At 36.0% G+C, this 24,909-nt stretch overlaps 1 protein-coding gene across 13 annotated transcripts in view; it reads left to right on the top strand.

Annotated features, from left to right (window-relative positions):
* Positions 1-24,909, top strand: part of PHF14 (PHD finger protein 14) — a 168,253-nt gene that overhangs the window by 86,167 nt on the left and 57,177 nt on the right. The window contains exons 17-18 of one of the 13 annotated variants that reach the window (XM_037382642.1): positions 11,152-11,198; positions 14,366-15,681. The exons of 11 other annotated variants lie outside the window; for them this stretch is intronic. In XM_037382642.1, the coding sequence (XP_037238539.1) occupies positions 11,152-11,185 (34 nt within the window). In that variant the 3' untranslated portion in view covers positions 11,186-11,198; positions 14,366-15,681. Of the gene's footprint in view, positions 1-11,151; positions 11,199-14,365; positions 15,682-24,909 lie in introns of those variants that run through there. One more of the 13 variants, XM_037382643.1, reaches the window with a different exon arrangement.

The raw sequence follows: 24,909 nt of genomic DNA on the forward strand, positions 1-24,909 counted from the left end.
ATTTTTTCTTTTTTCAGTTGGTCCTGCTTACAATAGAAAACTCACAAGATTTTATTTTTGAAAGATCTCAGACTTTCATTTTGCAACTTGCGTTAACAGTATATGTATTTAGTTCTACTTAAATCTCTTATTGTCTCATTCCAGTTATGAATATACCGCAATATTTCATTCAAATCTAGTTTCACAGCTCCGTGAGATGCTTCAGAAAAAATTCCATGCTCCCTTCATTTTTGCATTTAAATTTTGTATTAAGCCATGTGTATGAGGTGATAATTAACTTTTTTAGTAAAGAAGAGTGATAAAATTTTGAAATTAAGCAGCACAATATTTTCAGTATAGATTAATCCATATTACAGATTTTTAAAGTACCTTTTCTCTGACAAATATATGTAGAAATGTTCATGTGAAGCTGGTGGGTTTTATAAGTTAAAGTGATAAGGTTGAAAACTTAACTCTTTTCACCTTAAGCAAAATTTATCAATTGACAATGAGCTTATAGCATATATTTAACAATTTTCTTGAAGAAAAGGAAAAAAATGTATCTGCTTAAATATTGCTGCAGTTGCCTTTTTCAGTAGCTTCAGTGTATTTAATGTTCTCTGCCACCCCCAGAAATGAGAATGTTTTTATATTGTTATTTTTCGTTTTGCTTTTTCATAAGACGTATGTAACATTTTCATTGTTCAAACAGAATTCCTTCTGTCTTGGGCACCAGAGCTTTGGAAAAAATAGTGCATAGCTTCTGTTGGTCAGTGTATTTGAGGCTTTGTGTCTCTTGTTATTGTCAACAAGGGAAAATTTTTTCTGGAATTCATTAGAAGTCATTGCTAAATAAGCTAAAAGGTAGTGTTTGATTATATTTCCTTTTTCAGAAGCATTTTCTTACGAAAGTTTGTTTCTTCTTTTAGAATGTAGTTTTCAGTGCATTTATTTCAAATTCTGTTTTTTTTTTTTTTGTTTCTGAAGTAGTGGAAACTAAACACTCCATCAAGAATCATGAAGCGTAATCTCATCAATGATTGTATTATGAAATGCTGACTTACAGGCAGTGAAAGGAGAAATGGTGAAATGATCAAACAAAATGTCCATGACTGAAACTTAGCAAAGCTTACTCGCTGAAAGTTTTTAACTGGCAGTGGTATAGATGAAAGTTAGATATGCTGGGCAGTGGCAATTATTGTAGTACTAGAACCCATTTCTAGTTTCCTATTAGTAACTTTACTTACTTGGACTCAAAATTCTCCGTCTCTTGTGTATCTTTATTAGGCTGGATGTTTTCAGGCAAGATTCTTAATTTTAAATTAACTAAAATTCTTAATTAAAGATTTGGGTAAGTGTATTGTCTTGCCAGGTGTCGTGTTGTGTCCGTATCTCCCCCCTGCCCCGCTGTTGGCCTTTAAGAAGAAAATGAATTAAAGTCTTTGATCAGTGAATTGAATTTTGGCAAAGACCTCCTTTTCTTTCCCAGGCAGGGACAGCAAAGAAATATATCCATGTCAATTTGGTGAAATCTGGAAAATTGGAAGCCTTTAAGAATATTGTAAGAGGAATAGTTTCCTCGTAGCTACCAGTCATGGTTACAGCAGTTTTTAGATCTTTTGTCATTTGTGCTTTGAGCGTGCTGTGGGCCAGCTGAGCATGCTTTTATCCCTGCAGTTGGAGCACAGAGTTGCTACAGGACCTCCAAAGAACTGTGGCTTGAGAACAAAAAGTTCAGCAATGGTGTCAGTGACTGATAATTTGAAGTCTGTTTGATTCAGATGCAGAGTGGACAAATGCTAGATGAGAATAATAAAATGGGGCAGTGAATGTGGGCAGATGTGTAACTCCTTCTGGGTTACTTCAGCCAGCTGTCATTCACAGACTGTTGCGAGCAGGATGTACATAACTCGAGTACACAGGAATTACATACTTGTGGTGAGGACTAGAATGTTTCATTAACATTGTTTATATAATTACAGTGACAGTGTATTAATTTTGCACACTTAGAAATACTATTCTAAATGCAGAAGAATGTTGAGTATATGACTTAACTAATCAGATATATATTGATTAGTAATCCTCCATAAACAAATTTTTGATGAAATTCCATGTTTTAAGTTTTCTCATATTTTCTTTGATGCTATCTATCTTGACCAATTCATTAAAAAAATAGATAAAATAGTCAAGGCCTCATTTGGACTAATTTCATTTTCCTCTGTTCTTCAAGAATAAGTGGCAAAGGAGAGATTTGAGAAATGAGTTAATCACAGTCACAGATTCAGGCACTTTGTAATTTTCTCGAAATCAAATTCTTTAACTTCTTCTATCCATCATTTTAACCATTTGTATGTCTATCATTCCAGCGGGTTGATGCATTCACATTCTGTGTTGTTTTCTTCTTGAGAGGAAAAAAAGTAGTGAGGGGGGGGGGGGGGGATGGGGGGGAGGTACTAGGGCCTTTCAAAATGACCATGACCATTATTAAGGCAAAAGGCCACATGTATTATCTGTAGTTCCAAAGTCATGCAGAATGACATACAGCCTTATTTCATATTTTTATCCCAAAATTAATGCTCTGAAGACATAAGTGTATATAGTCGCATTGTTTAAAATGCATTTAAAGCTTTTTACTAATTGCTTTTAAAAGCAGTGTCATTTCTGCCTGGTCTAAATGCAGAGTTTGTTGCTGTGTTGCAGAAGGAACTGTAATGTGGAACAGATCTGGCTGGAAGTGCCCAACAACAGCAGTAACAAACGTTTAAGAAACTGGTAAAATTGAAAAATAATTTGATTCACCTTATATCCATCGTGGCATAGGGTGAGTCATCAGTTCACCCTACTGGTTTGTTTTGCTTTAGGTTTGCTTCATATAAATTTTACTGCCAAATTGTGATATAATGAGAAGATATATATTCCAAATAAAATATTATTTTCCTATGTAAAAAATATACTGCATCTTCTGATTCAGTTGAAACAAACCACACTTCACACTTCATCTGCACTATGTTGTTGATATATGTGCTAGAAGTAATATACACAATAGAGAAGTAATAAAACGTACAGTTTTGTGGTAATGACATTGTGAAAAATCTGCAAAAGCTCCTTTACTTCCATTTTTGTCATAATGAAATAATTTTGTTGAGGGATCTTTTTTATATTATGTGAGAAAAATCTTAAGTAAATAAGTTACAATGTACATGATGGTATTATTTTGCTGATTTATTCTTTTTTTAGTTCTCATGGAAATGATTTATATAATACTTAGCACAGAGTTCCACAAATAGAGCATCTTCTTAATAAACTTCTATCAAACTTCTGGCATTGCCTTAAATGCTATTAATTGACAGATTTTTTTCTGTAAAATACAACTTTTTTTTTGTCATTGCTTATAAGATTTGTTTATGAGATCTTAATTTTATCTGCATGCATGCACGTTTTCAGCTGTGGCAAGAACAAACATGTTATAAAAACTGTTTTTCTAAAAATATTTTTTCGGAGGTGCTGTACGATGCTTTTTGTGTATAGCTTGATTGTGATACAAATGTAAATGTATCTGGTGTTTATACATATTGGTTAACTTCTGGCTTAATTTGAAAAAACTATTACTAAATATTGCATGCTCCAGAACTAGCTTGAAAGAAAACTGTAATTCCTGGTTTGGCGTATGTCAGATTTATTTTTTAATTAGTCCTTTTCCACTTAGAGACCTGTCATTTTTGGTTTAGAAAATTTTAAAAATGAAGACTGAAAATGAATTATGAAATTATAATGGAATATATGAAATGTTTGCTTTGTAACTTAAGCAAATATATTTTGAAACATTTATTTCCAGCCTTTCTATATCTATCAATCAGTTTGAAAAACTTTCTGGCTTTAAAACAAACAATGGTCTGTGCAAGTGAATGCATTACATTTTCTGTACTTCTCTGACTTTATATTTTGTTTGTAAACTCATCTGGGAACTTTTTACTTAGGCCATTTCATGTGTAAAGTTTTTTATTGCAAAGTTGTAAATATCCATGAATAATACTAGTTTTCTGTTGGTTTTTTTTTTTGATGGTTACAGATATGCTTTAGATATGCTCACAGATATAAAACTTACCCACATAACCTTTCCTGACTTTTACTTGGTGAAATGTTTATAGTGTCTAGGTTTCAGTTGAATACAAAATCATGTTTCAGTTAAGAGAGCCTTTATTGTGACAAATACCATTGAATTTTAGGATGGTGTCAGGGGCACAATGTTTTACTATCTGTGCAGAACAAAATTGATTATAAATTAGTCTTGGACACTACTTAGAAATTGGGTATTGGCATGTGAACAGTCAGATGCTGTCTGTAGGAGAGCTGGGAAGCAAATTTCCTCTTCCTTGTAACTGACAGAAATCCACTACTGACCCAGGCACTGGACATTGCAGGTTTTTTTTCAACATAGCTGCTTGCCATCCTGATCATAGGATTCAGCAATACTTAAAAATAATGGCTGACGTAGGGATTTCTAGTACCTGGAATGTAAGCTTTTAAACTATCAAGAACAAATTATCATACTTCTTACTTGACTGTTTACATACAGCTGAGTCCTGCGTAGCCACTGAACACACTGCATCACTCGTTGTAATGAAGAAGCACCTGCTCACGTCCCCTCTGAGCCTGCCAAGCTGCAGGTGGCGGCTGTGAGCCCATGGGATGTCACCAGTCATGAGTGAGCAGTTTGGCTGTGCTGCTGGTGTGGCTCAGTCCCTCACCTCGCCCCGTGGCGTCCTGTTTCCCAGACTAAATGAGGCCAACTTGCTCAGCCTCCCTTACAGGCTATACGCTGGCTGCGAAGCAGACTTTTTTTCTCATGTCTTGAATTTGGTGGCCTGAAACAGGCTATGGGGCTTTAAGCACAGTGTCATTAGCTCTGAGGAGAGAGGAATAACAGCCTCCCTTGATTTGCCAGTCCTGCCTTCATTCAATCATACGGAGTTTCACATTCATTTTAACCCCCAGGTCCTTTAAGCAGAGCCAAGAGGAACTCGGCCAGTTGCTTCTCGGTCTGCACTGATGGAGTTATCTCCCCTCCATGCAAAATTTCACTCTTCTTTGTGATGAACTCCATGATTCTCTGGTGGGCTAGTCCTCAACTTTCTCAAGCAAATTTTGGATTGGAGTTGTACTGTTCAATGTGTCAGGCACCCTTTCTAACCTAGTATCACTCTGAAAGTTGTAGAGCGTGAATTTTGTCTCATTATGATGATTTTTTATAAACTTTAGTAGCCCCAAAATCACCTCTTGTGGTGCTTCGGCTGTTGTTGGACACCATCTAGATCTCAGTCTGTTGTCTGCTGCTCTTTGAGTCCAGCTGGCTTTTAACCAACCCATTCATCCGGCCTTGTACTTCGCTTGGTAAGGAGAATGCTGTACGGGACTGTTTGAAAAGCCTTATGCTGAATACAGTTTGGTATGTTACCACCGCTGCTCTTCTCTGTTTCACATAGCCAGTCATTTCATCGTGGTAATTTCAAACAAGACCAACTTGTCTACCCTTGCTAAATCTTTGCTGAGTGCTCTGGGTTACTTTCTTGTCCTTCATGTGTTTGAAAATGGTTACTGAGAGGACATTCCCCTTGATCTTGCCTGGGGCAGGGGTGAGGCTGGCCAGCCTGTGATTTCCTAGGTCCTACTTGCTACCTTTTTTTTAATGGGCATGTCTTAACGCACTAAGATGGGCTTGTCTTGGCATTGTTCAGTTGTTGAGCTGCCTTGGTTGTCAAGATATTTCTTGGATTTTACACAGGACCCTGGCAGAAGTAACAAGCACCCCTTTCAGAACCATCGGATAATCCCCATGGATTGGAATATATTCAAATAGAGTAGACTCTGACTTGTTGCTTTCCTTCCTGCTGTTGGCTGTCCTTTTTCCCATCTCATGCTGGTAGGCATGGAAGCCTGAGAGCAAGTGTTCACTGTGCAGACTGAGGCATTGAACACAAAGGCACCAAGTACATCAGCTCCTTCTGTGTTATCAGTTGAAATCAAATCCATATTTTCTGTGAACTTCCTTTCACTGCTAACATTCTTGTGAAATTACTCCTGTTTCTCATTGGATCTGTCTGGCGTCTGCCTTCTGAATTTTACCATCAATCATTTTGTATATTTAGTTCAGTAAGAAACTTCTTGCTTTACCAAACAGACCTTCTGCTGGATTTGTCGTGTCCTGTACAATGAGATGATATGTTCCTCTGAGCTCTGAGTAAATTTTCTTTTAAAAATCATACCTCTCACATTTGATAACCTTCCCTTTCATGATAGCCACCTGCAGGATTCTGCCTAGCAGTTCCTTTGACACAGGCCAAGGTTTCCTCTTCCAAAGCCGTCATACAGCTTTTTGCAGTCTTCGTTATGAAGCAGTAGTACATTCTTCTGTAATTTTTAAACTGTAGCAGTGATAAGCGACTGTACTTATTACACCTCCCTTTGTTCTCTGAACACAATGTTCCAATAAGCAATAAAGTTTCAGTAGTGCCATTAATCTTCTCAATCTAAACTATAAATAAAACCTAATCTTAATTTATTTCTGCGTTTCTCAGTCTTAGCAGTAATTGTACCACAGATTTTGACCTGGGCTATGATATACAGCAGCTTGGTAAAGAGGTTCCACATGATGCTGTAGAGGCTTGAATGGCTCACAGTAGAACCATTGCAGTGTTAAGGTTTCCAGGAGTGGGAGTTTTGGGAGGAAAAAAACCCTTATAAATGTCTTGAAGAAGAGATTGCATTAAAAGGGAAGAAAAAATACCCATCTGTTAGCCCTGAATCTGTGTTAGACTGAGCAGACTAATACAGTTACATGAAGCCTGTTACATATAGCAAGACATCACACGCTTATTATTAGAGGTGTGCTTGGCAGAGCAGCTGAACGGGAGACCAGAGTTCCTACTGTGGCTGGTTTTGTAGCACTCAGATAGTCATTCTTAGATTTTAACATATTGAAGTCACACGGAAGGTTCTAAATGCTTTGTAGATATCAATAAACCATCAATAACTGATGGCTAACTTAGTGGCTTAGGCCTGCATTTTCATTAACAGGAGTGTGAAAACCATGCAGACCAGTGACTTTGCAGCTCCTTTAGAACCTGCTGGTGATGGTGAAGTGTTTAAAAAAAAAGAAAAAAAAAGACACTGGGGTGAAATTGAGATTTTCCTGTCAGAACTCACCTGTCCTCAGGGATAAAGAGCCAGCCCACAAAAATAACTTCATCTACTTCCTTGTAAAAAACAAAGAGTAGTAATAATAGTAGTAACAACAACAATAGCTTTAGACTTTATTTAACATACTGTAAGGGAAAAACTTTACATCCCACCATTTTTGATTAAAAAAGACTCCTCTATTAATTTTTTAGTATCAAGTGAATCTTAGTCTATTGTATTATATAACTGTGCTAATTAAACTATTTCTCATAATTAAAATATTTCTCACAGTATATCATAATAATGAGCAGTCAATGCCAGTTCTGTATTTGAAAGAAGTTTAGATTTTTATTTCCAATAAAAGGTTTGATCTGAAAGATTAATAGTATGTTAATATATTTATATAGTACTTAAGGAGTACACAGTTCTCACAGTAACAGAAACAATTACAGTGACAGACAGTACCCATAATGAAAAGAAATTGTATGATATGTAGAATATTTTTATTGAGTTCGTGCCGTTGACTGACTTTACTGATAAAGTTTTAATTACACACAGTTTATGCAAGAGACAGTTTTACTGGGAAGATACCGTGTAATTGTTTTCCTCAACAGAATCCAAAGCCCTTTTAGGCTGCTTTGGGAACAGGCAGGCAAAGCGGCTGCTGCTGAGGGCTGGGTTTTGGTGTCTCTGCAGGTATTTCTACAGGCATGTCTGGGGTGCATGCTGCTTTGGAGCAGCCTGGACGTTCCTGTCACTATAGATACATCAGAACTCTTAAAACTTTGAAGTATATAGACCAGACCTAAAAAAATGAATTACAGCAGAACTTGTATCATCTTCTATGATACAAGAAGTTGGGAAGGCACTGACCAGCAGTTGATTTGTAGCTCCATTTTCATTGTTAGGTTATCAGAGGAAAGCTCACGGTTTTGTCTTCGAGCCAGCTAGTCATGTTTAGTTGGTCAAGCATGTTTTGTGTGCACAGACAGCCTAAGACTAAGGCTGGGTGAGTAAATGCCAGCTTAGTTCTGCAGTGAAAGTGTTTTCCTATTTTTTTGTCTCACTGCATTCCACCTACATGAAATAGAAACAAAAACAACGGGGAAATAAACCCCAGTCTGTGTGAGGAAATACCGTGTGGCTTTTTTGCAAGGCAAAGTTTTACTTTACAGATCATATGTATACTTATGTAGAGTTTCAGAAGTATTTTCAAAATGACATTTCAGTTAAGAAGAATGAAGTTTTTCTTTAAAAGACCAGCTTTTACATAATTCAAAATCAAAATATTCTGTCCTTAAATTGTTGTATACTTCTGTAGATAAAATAGCTTTTTTGATTTCTGTGCTTATATTGTCTTTCCCTTTTTCTTTTGTTACTTTGACATTTTTGCATGTTAAATCCGTCTTGTTGGGTGAAATAATTGAACATATTGTGTAACTTTGCTGTCAGGATAGATGTGCATTTAATAAGACTTCCCACCTGTTTGCTTTCAAAACCAAAGTAGTGTACAAACTGAGAAAAACTAAGCATGTGGTAAAGGCATTACACTGGAGATGGTGCATTACGCTGCTGAACTGCACTGTTTCAGGTCAATTTTAGTTGTATTTTGTCTTGCTGACTTTTGGCTTATTTCTACTAATGTTCCATTGATAAATTTGCCCTGCATCACACTATGCTAAGGATGACTTTTAGTCTTTTAAACAGGAGAGTGAAAAGCAGTTTAGTGTGCTAATTATTTTTTTTAAGTATAAAATTCTGGTTTACATTGAAACTGCAGGCTTCATTTCTTTTTTGCATCTTCACAAAAAGCTTCTTTGTGAAGCAGTGGCTTTTTTCAGGCAGCAGTTAGGCCTTACATTTAGATTTTATATTCCAGTTACTAGTCATTCATTCATTAAACTGAGAGACCTTTCATGAAAATCTGTTTTGTAATCTTAAAAAAGTTGACCTTCCAGCTACATGATGCCACATCCTGATTCAGCTATCATTTATCTTGTAATGCTGATTACATTATTCATCAATATTCAGTTATCCAAGTATCTGAAAAAGATCACTTCCTCAATGAGAGACAAAGTGACTCAAGTTGAAGCAGTTGTACTGAATTTTGGAGAAAATATCTTTGTTAAAGAATACACTGATACATGTAAATCAGTTGGAGTTTGAGGTGCACATCAGTGTCAGTGTTCCCCTTAATTCTGCTGAAATGTAAACAAAGTGTCCGATGTTGTTAGTGCAGCAACCTACATGAAAAGGAGCCAGGGATGGTGGCCCACTCATTTCCCTTCGAGGCTTTTTTAACACCCCAACTATGCCAAGGTTTTTTTCTTTAAAGTTTATGCTGCTTGAAATTAAATTTAATTGTGACGCTCCTACTGGTACACATCTTTTCTGTTAAAACTATTGTAAACCAGACTTGTATGGAAAGATACAGACATCATCATATCCGTGTTTATAAATTTATTATGCTCATTGTGTAGCAAGCAGGGTTTTTCTTCTTTCAAACTCATCTAAGTACTCAACTGTAAAGAAGTACACTCTGTTACAGTGTAGATTACGTGATATTGTGCAGTTGGGATTGAAAATTAGTTTTGTACTGTCATGTGACCTTGTGTTATACAAGCCCTAATGCAGCATTTTTGTTATTAATAATAATCGTAATAATAATTATGTTCTACGACCTGTTTTTCTAACTCCATAATGAGTACGCTAACAGCCACAAGATTGGTTGAATTCATGGGTTGGCATTCAGTTGAGTGTATTTTTTGTTACAGTGAATACAGAGATTAAATTTGAAAATGCTTTCCTTGTGCTCATTCAGAATAGCAGGAGGAAGGAACAGTTTTGCTTTAAGTGGAAAGGGATAGTCACTCTTTGCACTTGCACACTGAATCAGATAGAGACAGCTGCAGAGGGAAGATATGCATTGCAAAAACCAGATCAATTGGATTCAGTCACATCCAAATGAAATTACATCAGTCAATAACCTTCCTTTCAAGTTACTGAAATCTTCCTGGCCCAAATTTCTCTTGTCAGGTTACTGAGTTTTGCCAATGATTAAAGTATCTTGAAATTGCTTCGATAACATCAAGGACCTTGTTGTGACAAGGTCTGTAAAGGCAGTCTCTTAAAAGAGAAAGCTGGGTTTCATGTAGAGTATTGAGTGTATTGACTAAATTTTTTTCATGGGTTCTCAGAAGCATGTATTCACAAAGACAGTGCAGAATGAAGGAAAATGACACTTAATGAAACCATTTCACGTATGTGATACCAGTATTTTATTTAATCTTTTGTATAGGATATGTCATTTCTTCTAGGCTTTGAAATAGTTTGAAAATGTCTTCTTGTTCTGAAGTGGGCATAGTAGTACTTGGAGAACGGAATTCTGTAAATCTAGACTACTGTTAGTCTTATTTGTTTACCTCAGTCAACACATTTGTGCAGTGACTTAATTGTTGCTGTTTATACTCCGGTGTGCCAGTTATTAAAATGAAGCAGGGCTTTTCTATTCCAGTGGTACCTCTGGTTCTGTGATGTTTTGTCCTGCAGATAACTTTTTAACAGACTAATCAGTGTGTATATTAGCAAATAGAAACCTGTAACCATTCAAGAAGCGTTTATTAATATTTATGACTTGATCAATACTGAGAAGGATGGAAGTAATTAACAGTGTCTAGAAGACACATTGCTCATAATTGTTTTGGGGGTCTGGGTTTTTTTCCCCCTACTAAAGAGCTCTGTAACTCTTACCCACTTAATGGAGCTGGGGGTACACATTAATTCCTGGGACCAAGAGGTGTATCTTGAGCAGCCTGAGTTTTAAAAATATATATTATGTACGTCACCTTCAGATGGTTTAGTGTTTACTGCAGATACGGTTCCTTGCCTTCTGAAATTGGTCTTTGTCAGCACTTCATCTGTAATTAAATAGCTCCATTTTCCCTCTCTTTCATTACCATCTTACCTCATTAAAGTTTTTCCCAAATACCTTTTCAGGCTTGACAAACCTACCCTGGTGGGAGAGTTCTAATGTTTCAGAATTGGTAAGATATGCTGAAGCATCTTCCTACCTTCAGACCTTAGAAGATAAACTGAGCTTACATTATGGTTGCAAATGTATCTCACTTATGCCCATTTAGCCGCCAGAAACATTGTTCTCACAACAAGTATTTAACCTGATGAAAGCAAGTATTAAAATGGCTAAAAAAGAACAATGACCAATCCTGCTAACATAAGCATTATGTTTGGCTGCATTTTGCACTTTCGGTAACTGTTACACAAATGAAGAGGGCCTTTGGCAATTCCAGTAGAAAATGTTGAAATAATTTGTGGGGTTTCTTGTGCTTTAAATTTCTCTGAAAAGGAAATTTGCACTTATTCATAGACACTCCAATTACATAAAATCTTCTTAACTGAGGAAGCAGATTACAGCCATATGTGTTCAGGGAGGAGGGTGAGAGAAGTTGATGTGTTTCTCTCCCTTTGTACCAAAACTTGAGAGGAAGTGCTTTCATAGCTATTTTTGTCCTGGAATGGAAGAGAGCTGGGAGAGAACAGCTAAGGACCAAATCTGTAACTGAGAACCTTCCTGTTGAAAGCATCTATTACAGCATTACCCGTGATGCTTTTTTCTATCTGATATTTGTTCCATCGATAGAATGATGGTGAGAAAGGAAAGCAAATCTGTTTTGCTCACTGTCATTTCAGATTTTTGTGATCAGTAAATCCTTTTCCCATCTAAGGCTGACAATGCAATTTCAGATGTTGCAGGCAGCTCTGGGTACTTCAGTCAGTAGAAACTGGAGTGGATGTGTAAGAATGGGAGCAGTTCTTTGGATGAGAGAGTGTTGGGAAGTGCTGTGTAGGGGTGGGAGAAAAGCAAAAGCCGAGAATAGAACAGGAAAAATGTCTTCAGTGTGGGAGGTCCCAGGAAAAATTTTAGTAAGTAGTTCTCCAAAATCAATAGTCAGTTATCAGATGAGTTTGTAAGTTAAAAGCTTAAAAAACCCTATTCTATTTATCCATTTATATTCTTTTGTCTTTTACCAATCTGTTGCTAATTAGAACTGTGTTTAAACAGTCAGTAGTGATTCTTAAACTAAATAATGCTTCAGAGAAGAGAGGGGTGAAGATAATCCTTGTAAAATGACTCTTGTAAAATAAATCATGTCAAGGTAAATTTTAAAAACAGTAGTAATGAAAAAAAATTCCAACCATTTAAAAAGCATATTCCCTTTAATGTATCAAAAAAAAAATCTTTAAAATTTCTTGATACATTATCAAGAAAAATGCAATACAGGGAAATAAAATAGAAATCGCCAGTGCAGGTATTGGTTACTTACGCTTCCCTGGATGCCTGTGTTCTTAGAGCCTTACCTAAAGTACTACAAAAAATTAGGATCATGGCTTTCCTCTGTAGTCACAAGTTTCCTCTGTGAGCCTTGTTTGTCTTTTTTGGGTTTTTTTTTTTTTTTTTTTTTTTTTTTTTTTTTTATTTGTGAGCTTATTGTTAAAATGCAACTTACTATTTTATGACTTCAATAGTGCAGGTTGTTTCATACATAAAAGCATATTTTTACATAAATACCACTTTAATATAAAACCATTTATAAATACAAATTTCTAAGTACAATTATAAGTACATATACATAGATGTGTGTACATATATGCAAAAGCTCATTTTGAGAAGCAGAAATAAAAACTTGTATTGAAAGTATGGATAACTGTATTCGTGTCCAAACCTTGCTAGCCCAGAGAGGGCATAGCCCGTCACGTTCTGATGATCTGACTCTGATGGTACGGTTCCAGCTACTCATACTGTTGCTGAGAGGATAGAAGTGGCACAAAGACCCTGAGCTTATCTCGAATTGTTCGCTGATGCTACCCTTCATGTTTCAGCACTTGATTGTGTGTCCATGTCAACCTCACCCACCCTGGGGTGATCAGAACAAAACCAGTTGCACTCACTAAGGGAAGGGGATTGATTATTAAAAGTAGTTTATTGAACAGCTCAGCTTATCTTTGGTTTTCTTATACAGTCCATTTTTGAACTTTTTTATTGTGGTTAAGGATACGTGATTTGAAATTCTAATCATGTTCTGAGTAAGAGATGAAGTGAGAATTGCAGTGGATTTGCATATACTGCTTCCTTTTTGTCCCTCTAATTCTTAGGCTCAAAATCCTTACACTCAACATTAAAAATAGTTTGCAAAGAGCTGTTGTTGGTATGTGGGGCAGCACTATGGCTCCTGTTCATCAGATTGTTATTTTTTTTATTTTATGAAAGTATGACAGCAGTTTAAATTTTGTTTTTATTTACAATTCTACTTTAATACATTTTAAAGTAGAAAACAAAACAAATGCAGTGGAGACTTTATGTAGGTCTTTTTTAAAAAAAAACTGATATGTATTTGATATGCCAGCACAGCTTAAAGACAGCATGGATTATTTTTTTCTACTTAAAATCTCACAACGCTATCAGTGACATTAATTTATTGTATTTCAAGTAGTTTTGAAGAGTTTAAATGTAGGGAATCTAGACTTTAAAATTGTATTTATTTGGGGGAAAAAAAGCATCCTTGAATAGTATGTATGTCATGAGAGTGTCAAAAGACAGGAAGTACAAGTAGGAAAAAAAGCTGTGAAGACTTTTGAATTACTGCCTCAAAGACATTGTTTCAGAAGTGACTAAAGCTTTCTGTGTACTGAATTACTACACTGCATTATGAAAAAAGCCCTCCCATACTTACTGCTTCCCAAATCCTAAGATTTACTTTTTCTCAAATGCTGTTCTATAAAACAAGCATCTTTTTAAGGTTGTAACACACAGCACAACAGTACATGTTGTTTGTGCTTGTCATGTAGGCAGTCCCATGGCTGCATTTGTGTGGGTTTCAAATCTGAAGAAAATGCTAGCTTCACAATCAAGCCTACTTGTATTAAATTGTTGCTTTTATGATTAAAAAAGAAGAAAATTTTCTAGGCCTTTGTTCTTTGAGCTGTATCGAGAACAAGTTTAAAGGATGCTATACTTAGTTTAATACTTTAACACATAGAGACTTGGAAGTTTGGTATGAGTATCTTTAACTATTTGGATCTGAGCGTACATATTGCTTGAATTTAGTGTGATATTAAAATGTTTCATAAGACAGAGCAGAGTTGCTATGATCTTTCAATGTTAATATTTTTTTCTTATCACTTTACTGTGTAGATACCCTTCATGAGACACAACTCTGCCACAACTCATCCTCGGAGGCAATCGTGGAAACCTTTTATAATATGATTTTTAAATGTGGATAAAGCTCTCAATAGAGTACCTAAAGTAAAGGAGAACAGCTACCTTGTCTCTACTATAAGCTTATTATGACAAAAAGTTGAGTTTTCTTGTCAGGCTTGGATAGAATGTAATGGATTGGTTTGTTATTTGGACTGACAAGGTAGTTAATTTGCCTGATTTTTTTTTTTTTGCACTAATCAGGAACATTTCGTTTGTGCATTGTTGAAAAATCCCGGATAAATGTCTTGTCAGAATTGTCCTATTAAGTAATGTCTTTTTCCCCTGTGCTTCCGTTGGCAAATGATGTTACACAATGCTTGGATTCACTGAAGAGTGACAGAAGCCTGTGGGACTTAAATATTGTGCATTCCTCTATGGTGATACCGAATGAAATAAGCAACGGTTTGCCATCCATCTGCCACTCTACCTATACACAGTTTAATAAGAACATTTCTATAAAGAACACCATGTTGTATATAGACCTTAGTGCAAAAAGGATTGTTTCCTAAGGGGTGGGGGGTGGGGGTGGGGAATGTTCAGTGATAATGAGACCTGTAAAACACTTGAGACTTACTATTCTGAAGGAATAGATTTGCCACGGAAAAATTGATTTTATGCTTATTAGTATGAACTAATTGTTTCTGACTTCAGACACTTGAGTGAATACTATACCTATATTGCTTTCTGAAAAATTTTTAAGATAAAGAAAAATTTGAGTATATGCAGACATTTGTTTTATTTGGCTTACTTCTGTGGCAGTGTTGAGGACAAGCTTATCTCCTCACAATACAAATATGAAATTGTTATGTAGATTGGGGAAGGAATGAAGAAATGATCACACAGCGTGACAGCTGAGATCTTCATCTTCGTCCGTATATATCCTGGTATATGCAGACATAGTATTTTGATCTACAAATGGTACTGATCCAGTTCTTAAATCTACAGTAGCAGTGTGTTGACATCTTCATTGTTTTCATCTTGAACTTGCTTGGAAAAATTCTGCTCAAATGCAATCACACTTGTAACTTTATGGCATATAATCTTTGAATTTCTTGAGATATGGTGGTTTTTGTCATCTATCAAGGCACATTTCCATTTGAAAATATTTTTTAAACTTAAGAAAGAAATTAAATGCTGTAATAAGTAATAGGAGAAATATACAAATTTGTGTATACTTATCTACAAGTCATAACTTACCAGGGCATTTCATGTTTGGATATTATATTAAATAAAATTAACCTGATGTCTAACACGTCGTTTTGTTTTAAAAAGGGGGTGGGATGAAATCATAGTAAGATTTTTGTCTGAACTATCATAAATGCTTACCATTCTGTATTGGCAGGGCACACAAAGACACCTTAAAAATAAAGAAATTTGCACCAGGAAATAGACATTAATGCAGGAATCTGATCTTTAAGGTCCATTAATCTGTTTTAGGAGGAAAAGACCAAGTTTAGTATCCACTTGTCCAGAATTCTGAAAGTAAAATGCTATATCCAAACACTGTTCTAATGAGGGGTAAAAAAAGGTGTTTGACTGTACATCATGGTGTGTTTAGGGGGTAAAAAAAAAAAAGGCAATGTTTACTGTGACTTATGATCAGTTATTAAACTAACACACACAGGTTAGGTATTGTGAGTAGGAGAGAATGATAAACGTAGCATAGCTTGGCTTTACAAAGAATTTTAAAATATTGCTGTTTTGTGACATTGTGCTAAATAAGCTAGAGAAATACTCTGTTAATTAAACTGCAATAAAATACGTAGCTGATTAGAAAAGTGGACTAGTTACCATGGACTCGCTGTCAAATGATATTCCACTCATTGGGTTCCACTCAGGACTCTCCTGGATTAGGTATTGTATTTTTGTGTATTAGGTGCTGGAATAAAATGTTTGGTTACGTTTACAGGTGATGCCAGTATGATGTGAGGGACTACAGTGTTAGAATTAAAAATGAAATTTTAAGAAAAGCGTGCAGTGCAGTAATGGAAAAGGCATATCACTGTTTAGTGCATGATTATGATACAAAGAGTAACTATTTAGAAGACATAACTTCACAAAAGAAGGTATAGGAGACTCTGGATCACAAACCGATCATACCTGAGACGTACAGAGAGGTGTTACATTTACCACATGAAAGTACTCCTGAATATTCAGAAGACTGGTGTCCCACCTTTGGAAAAGCCTCAGCTAGCATATTCTGTCCACTTTGTTGAGAAATAATATAGAGAAAGTCCAAAGCAAACTGAATTGAATGATAAGAAGACTACAGGAGACATAAATGAACAAAAAAGCTTGAAATAGTTGGATTTCTTTAATTTAGAGAAGACTGGGGAATCTGTCTTCAAACAGCCTAAATTGATACACAGATGATGAAGAGAGAAGTTGCTGCAAAGAGGGGGAAAAGTTGTTCTGCAAATCCAGTCAGACCAAAAATAAGCTAGATTGTAGCAAGATGATTTGGGTTAGGCAACAGAAAGTTTGTTTCTAACAAGAGTAATGGCACTAGAGAAGTTTGTTAGGAAAGTTGAGTAATCTCTGCTCTTGGATGATTTTAAGGGAAGACTAACGTGTGTTAAAAACTGGTTTTGTTGGTACTCTCTTGGGCTTGTCTGATACCCTAAGCCAGGGGTCCTCAAACTACGGCCCACGGGCCGGATACAGCCCCCCAGGGTCCTCAATCCGGCCCCCGGTATTTACAGACCCCCCCGCCGGGGGTTGGGGGGTGAAACCAAGCAGCCGCAGATGACTGCCTGCCACTGCATCCGTGTGCCGGCCCCCTGGTTAAAAGGTTTGAGGACCCCTGGCCTAAGGTGATTTCCTGCTGTATTTTGTAGGCTTTTTTGCTAGTACAGCTTCTTTGTAGGATTTTGTTCCTTGGCACTTTTGACATCAGGTATTAGTTTAGTGTTCAGGCTCTCACCTGCCCCGTATGAATCCTTATGTCACGTGCCTCTCTCTGGAAAGGCAGATGTTAATACTTGATTTTTCACCTTTTGAAAGAAGTTTGAAGGCAAGATTCAGAATCATAATGGACTTCTCTAGTAGTTCACAATACACCATTCAGTATAGTTATTAGTCTGAATGCCTGAGAATGGCGCTATAGATGCAATCGTGTTACATCTAGAATGTACTTCAGAAAAAACTAACGCAGCATTTGGTAATAGCTTTCTTAAATTTTATACTCTTCAGTTTGTCAAGGGGGTTATCCTGGTTCTTTCAGAATTTCCTGGTTTTCCCAAGAAAGAAAATATTTTGGACTTTTTGGGGGACTGTAATTTGTGTAGCATAATCTTAATACATGTCTTGGAGGCATTGTCTTCACAGAAATACTTAATTTAAACTTAAAAATACTGTAAATATAAGCTTTATACAGTAGCTGTGTAATATTAATGAAAACAAACACATTTGACATAGCGTTTACATCAGTGTATTCCCCTTATATATGTGGGCCCTTAATGAATTTTGCAAAATAATTTATCAAAGCCATGTGTTTTATAGTTTTGAAGTACTATGAGAGAGACAGACAGAAGTGAACACTTCTTGCTGAAAGGAAGCTGTTCACATACAATATATATATAAAAAATAAAGTTTCTTTATAGTGTTCTTATTGTGTACATGCAAACTAAATTTCATGAAACAGATGACTAGCAGACCATTCAGAAAAGATCTGGATTGCATAGGAACGTCACATAATGATAGCCAGTTCAGATTCTTCCTTATCCATAAATAATGAGTGTTAGGTGTTTGGATCTGGGGGGATTGTTTGTTTGTTTTAGTATTAAAAAACATGAATTAAGGAGGAGAAGTGACAGTTTTGGGTTTAGAATAGTAAATGTAGTTACACAAATGTCTGCCAGATTATTGTTTATTTTCTTTTGCTCATTTGTGGCATAATGGATTGACACTATTTGTCAGTTTTGTTAAAATTAAGTATTCAATATTTAGGTTACATGATGATAAGCATCTTGGGTGGGGTGGGGAGTAGAAGCTACATAAAGTTGTTTTTTTGCTTTAGAATTTATAGGTAAAATGTTTTGTTTACCCTTTTGCTTTAACGTAGAACTTCCTAGAGGTCAAAGCAATAGAAATCCATGCTACATACGGGATTTTTAAACTTACTTCATGTAGCAGATGCTGGAAGTGTAGCATAGATCCTCTGAGTGAATGAAGGCTTTTCCTCAGGATTATTTTACACTAAAGAGAAAAAACCAGTAAATTTAATAATGCACTTGAGTTTAGACAGAAATTTGAGTAAGTTAGAGGCTGTACAGTTTCCCACATCCAAAACCGTATAGGTACTTTATCATAAAACTACTGTTAGCTAAAGAACATTAAGCTTATCCTGCTCTGTCAGGACATATGTCCATCTTGCCCATACACTTGTCATCATGAGTAATAGGTAGATGTAAAAAACAGAATGTAATAATCATCCTATGTCTGGTATATTCTCTCACGTTTCAGCAATAGCCATGCACCCCTCTCTTCCAGGCATAACAGAAGAGAGTACTAGTCTACTGTCTCATCTAACATTGTAAACTATGGAAGTCAGGGAATTCCTTTTGTATGCTTGCATTGTACCTGGCGTAATAGAAACCTGAATGTGGCTTTTAATTACTTGTGTAATACCGTAATCGTTATCCATCCCAGAAAGAGTATTTCATTTACTTACATCAAAATAACGAAAATATCAGAACCCAGAAAGATGGAGGTTGGAAGGAACCTCTGGAGGACATCTGTTCCAGCCAGCCACTCAAAGCAGGACTGACTGCAAAGTAAGATTGAACTTTGAAATTAGATCAAGTTCCGTAGAGTTACATGCAGTTGAATTTTGAGCATCTTTGGAGATAGAGGGCCGTTCAGGATATCCAGTACCTGTGTTTGAAGAGGCTATATAATTGGGCTATATCCTGATTTATATTCAGTATTATATGCATGTGCAGTCACATAAGAATTTTAGTGCTGGAATCTGCCACGGCCCTGATGGTGAAGTCACCTAAAACTTAGCTAACCTATGTGTAAAGACTATTATCCTAGTGCTGTGTTTCTTAAAACTGTTCTGTAAAACAGAAACTCCCAAGATTACTTTACCATCCATTTTTAGTTGTTATGCCACTTCCAGGAAAGTGTAGATACTGGGAAGCGAAAAACGAGCTTTTTCCATTTTATTCTTAGTATGTTTTTCTCTTGTGACAATATTCTGCCTAAAAACAGGAGTTACTAAGGAGCTAGACCTTATATTTTAAATTAGAGCCCAAATACAGTACTGCATCGCTTCTGGTTTGTGCTGAGCCTGTGATTTATCACAGCAAAATGAAAGCAATTTCTGTTGGAATCTGTGGGGCTAAATTGGAGGGTTCTGGTGTGGAATGGCAGGATAAGATACAAAGATGTATCTTCACTTATCTTTACTTTGTTCCAAGAGATGTCAGAAGAGAAAGCTAAAAAGAAAAATATTTCTTCCACATATTCCATAATGAAAAAGTACTATGGTTTTGGGCTCCTCCCTCAGTAAGTAGAATAAATGTACTTTTTGGACATCATTAATAACAGCACACTAAATATATGATTATGCAGTTATTTCACCATTAGATCTTTAATTAATTTTATTCTTTAAATAAGGTCACAGGACAGTGCCTTCTTTGACATTAAGAGTTGCTGATATAACCCATCCCATAGTATTCATTTCTTTCACCAGTAATTTATCACTTCTGTGGTCTGGTTGCAATTAAGGCACCACAGGAGCACTCCTCACCTTCTCCAGTCCAAAGTCAGTGAGTTTGCTTCTGCCGTTTGAATTCATTTGAACTACATCAGCTTTCTCTGTGGTTTTTTTGGGGGGAATGTTTAAATGCTCTTTTCCATTGGATCTATCACGCAGCCACTAACAAGAAGCAAAATAACGATAGTGCCTTAGACTTAGGTGTTAAGTTGTTCATCTGAATGCAAGAATGTGCTGCAATTTCAAATGAACCCCCACATATATCTCCAGCTGCTTGCAGTTTCAGAGTGGCCCAGCACTTGGACGCTGAGGGATTAAAGGGGAGAGGGATCAGTGCCTGAGAAGAAACACCTGTTCCTCAGGTGTTAAGAGCCTTTAGTCAGGAATGGGGTCCAAAACAAGGCAACACGGAAGGATGCATATCGAGAATTAAATCCACACAGATGCTGGAATAGCCATCGTGTTGCATCCCCCCAGCTAATGGGTGAGTGAATGCACACCCATCCCACTGCAGTTCTGAGAGTTTAAAAGTTCTGAATTAGATTACTTCTGGTTTTGTTCTAATTATTTCAAAGTTTGCCAGAGTAAGGCTTATATTACAAGTTCTCTGATTTTAATGGTGAAGATGATTTGGCAATATGTATCAAAGTCTTATCTTTTTTTCCATTAAAGTAAATCTTTCTAAGCTGTTGTGGTGAATAGGGAGTAGTGTGTGTATATATAAATATATATATATTTTGCAATTTTTAATTTTGCTCAACATGGTACCTTTTGGCATGACACTGCAGACAGTGTGCAATGATGTGTACATAAGTGAGAGATTTTCTGTAGTCTCTGAAGCATATTTGGAAAGTTGTATTTAAAGATTAGCTTATTAATGTTGTGTTTCAGGGACATGTAGGTAATTACTTCTACAGCTATAGATGGGTGGTGCCGTCTTGTGAATGCAAAATAGGTTTCTTCGCTCCGGCTGAATCAGCTCTTTGTGGTTTTCAGTGATATTAACCAGTGACTTACAAATATGCCAGTGACGAGCAGGCTTTGCATTCACTGTTCCTCTGTAAAAGCACAGGTCCTTTTCCCCAGTGCTTGCAGGAAGGCTTCTGCAGGCCGACTGATAAGACTCCCTCCTGTGCAGGTAGATGCAATGTAATGAAATTGGATGTGTGTGCTGGGCTTTGTAAATAAAATGAGATTGACCCCAGCCATTATCTCATTTATCTCATTTACATTGTAAAATCAGTATCTACACTATTGATTAGAGCATAATTAGTTAATTATGAACAGGCAAATGCAGAGTTATGTAGGGCTTGAGCACAGCCAGCTGTACTGCTAAAAAACTAATAAAAACAATCCAAGGGCATGAGCAGATGGAGATCACTTTATTAAAGAACAAAGCAGACGTATTTCAGGTATGGAAATGCCTAATCAAGCTTTCTTGCTGTGAAGATGAGCTGACCTGCATTCTGTACTTTTATAAGTGAAAAATGTTTTGGTTTACTGTTTTTTAATTTATTAACCCACTCCCTTCAGAATTCACCTTTCTTTTTCACACCCCATTTTCTCCGTGTATAGTGGGTATATATCTATCCTCATTAATTGCTGGAATGAGGAACACAGTAATTTCTAATTTTGATGCATAAAGTAATTTCAGGCTTGTTAAAACTTTGATAGTAAGCAATTAACTGTCAGAGGTAATTTAGGAGGTTAGGTTAACTTGTCTTTTTGTGGAGCTCTGTTTTTATTTTCGCAAAGTTTTTGGTACAACTGCTGGCCAGGCCACTGAAGATGGTGCTGCGATTAATTGCATTTGTAAATCATGTACTTAACCATGAAAAAAGTTACCCACAAATAACAGCAAGATAAAATATTTGTTAGTTTAAGGACTGGTTTGAGCATGTGACCTTGAATCCATGACCATAAAAATTTTAACTGAACCTTTAAAATGGAGGAAGCAGTTCCTTTCCCTTTCCCCCTCCCCAACCCAATAGATTAACTTGTACTATTAAGCCATCTTTGGGATGGAAGTGGGTGATATTTGTAAATGACAGTGCTGTGTGACTCCTTTGCTCTGCAAATGTCCATATTGTGATTGATCTGTGAGTGCATTTACTGAAAGGCTGCGAGACTGTCAGCATGACACCTTTTGTGACCCAACAATTTCTTTCTCTAATTAAGTTGAAAGTACTCCTTATTTTGTGTGGTTCGCTTATTTTCTGACAGTGGGTTTTCTATCATGTTGCTAGACAAAATAACACAAGTAATAGCATACACTTGAGGGCTTAATCTCATTTTACTAGTCCCATTTTAACCTAAGTATAAGGTTTTTCTTTCAGAATTAGGAATTAAGAATGCCAGTTCTGGTTTCTGTACTGTGATGTGTGTAAGCTTCACTTTTTGTCCCAAGTCAGTCTCAGCAGACAGAATTTCCAGACAGCTAGGGCATCGTCTTTAGCCAAGGTACAGTGTATATTTATCAGTTTTCCCAGCATCATGCTCTGGGAACTTCAGAATCAATGAATTTGTGTTCCACAGTACAGAATTTGTATTCCAGTAAAAAGCAGTGTGAAGGAGGTGTTCAGTATAGTTTCATTTTTATCACTATGCAGCTTTTTATGTTTTGATAGATGAAAATACACTTTTGTTACTTTCATTTTTTCAGCTGTGCAGATGCAGATAGAAGCTATTAGTATCTGAAAGGTTTCATGTAGGTATTTTTAACTCATGCTAAGAAAATGCAATTTTTCGTCCACCAAACTAAACAGCTTTGAAGTGATAAAAATTAATGACAATAAATATTAAAAACATGCAGCTTTAGAACGGCGCCTCCAGATCTGTATTTAATTTCATAATGTTCTGGTTATTTCAACTCAGCCTTGCAAACTCCCTCAGCATACTTCTGAAACGTGGCTGAAGGTACAGTCAGGAAATACTGCATTCTGGATACAAAATGGACAAGATGTAAGAAGAGATGGCAAAGCATAAATTAAAAGGAGAAACATTTTCTTCTGAACGTGTAAACACTTGTGTTTATAGACAATCACTTCAGAAAAAATCTAAATACTGTGTAAAGTCAGGTGTAGATCTTAGGATTAAGCTCTGAAAATACACTAAAACAGTCAGAAATAGTGTGATGCTTTATTTTGTGTTACTTAGAGGATCCCGAACAGTTTACAGGAAGGCAGTTCTGATAAGCACTGCTCAAATGCAAGCACTTATGTGAATAAGATTCTAGATACAGAAATAGGTTAGTAAAAATATATTCCTTTACAGATGAGAACGTTGAGGCTCAAAGGAGGCTTAATCTTTTGCTGAAGGTCATATACACTGTTGGGATGTAGGAGGGTAACCTATTTCATCTTGCCCGCTCAACCTTTTTATTATTTTAATATGCCTTTCACAAGAAATAAAATGGCATATATTCCTGATTGTAAGTAATATATTTCTACTTTATAATTAGTCTGCCTTTAAAAAGGGATAGTGTTTTCCTTTTTTTAAGTATTTTCTTTGTCCTGGAATTAGATTGAGTTATTACTAAACAAGCCCAAGGATGTAGATTGGAAGATGGTATATCCCATTTTGTAAAAATACCAAAACCATGTCAGTTCAGGGTTGCATACTGTGGACAGGTAGATTATTGCTTTTAATTTCTAATTAGCAGAAGGCAGTACATGCCATACCCTTACCAGTGCTCATGTCTTGCATACAGTTGCTAAAACCAGAAGGCTTCCCTAGCAAGCACAGCCTTGACAGCAAGGACAAAACTATTTACTTGGGTTGAACAATCACAATCGGAACATGGTTGCTTCTTTTTATTTCAAGATTAATCCTTGAAGAAAAGTCACATGAACATTTTCTTCTGTTTAAAACAGCAGGGTGTTCTGTTAGTTGAACCCTCTTTCTGTGATTCACTGTGTGTTCTCTTGATAAGTTACATCCTTCTGTCTTTGATCTGATGATGTCTGTGCCATGCTATTATTGCAATTTTTGGACATATTTGTGTTTGTGTGTTTTATGGAAGTGAAAATAAATGGCCAGGGAAGCAGAGAAAGAAAGTGTACAGGTTTTCTTAGAAATTTTGATTTTTAAACATCTACTCTATTTCTTATTTTTGGATCATTTATATTGGCTTTCATTCAGAGTTTAAGGGCATTTAAAGAAGAAAATACTGCAAAGTAAATTTGAAAAAAGTTCTGGTTTTTCATATAAAAGAATAGGAGGGGATGTGCAAATAAAGTGAAGTTCAGTAGGATATATGAAAATCTCTTATTTGTTTCTAAAAATCTCTTTACGATTTTAAGCATGTTATTGTACTAATTTAAAAAATCCTTTCATGAAGCACTTGTATTTAGCATTGCCCCAATGACGGTATATTAAGAATAGGTGAACAATATCTATGCTATATGTTTTGAGCTCTTTATGGGGACCATACATAGTAGAAAACACTAATGAAGGGTTTATTAAAAAAGAACATAAAATTGTGTGTATGTAGGGCAGTTTTGTAAGTTAAATATCACAGTGAAATCCTTTTAAGTTAATACCCCTTTCCAGAAAATTAAAAGTGAATCAGAAAATATTTTTTGCATTTTTTTATTGACTTCGTAGTCCTTGTGTAAAAAATATATTTGATAGCTTTAAATTATACTTGTTATTGAATATAAGCAAATATTTCACAGTTTTTCTTGAAAAAGTAGATGCAAAAGGGGTGTCCTAAAACTATGAAAAATAGATATTGTCATTGTCTAAAAAAAATCAC

The sequence above is a fragment of the Falco rusticolus genome, chromosome 4 (genome assembly GCF_015220075.1).
Source record: "Falco rusticolus isolate bFalRus1 chromosome 4, bFalRus1.pri, whole genome shotgun sequence".
In the NCBI taxonomy this organism is placed as follows: domain Eukaryota; kingdom Metazoa; phylum Chordata; class Aves; order Falconiformes; family Falconidae; genus Falco; species Falco rusticolus.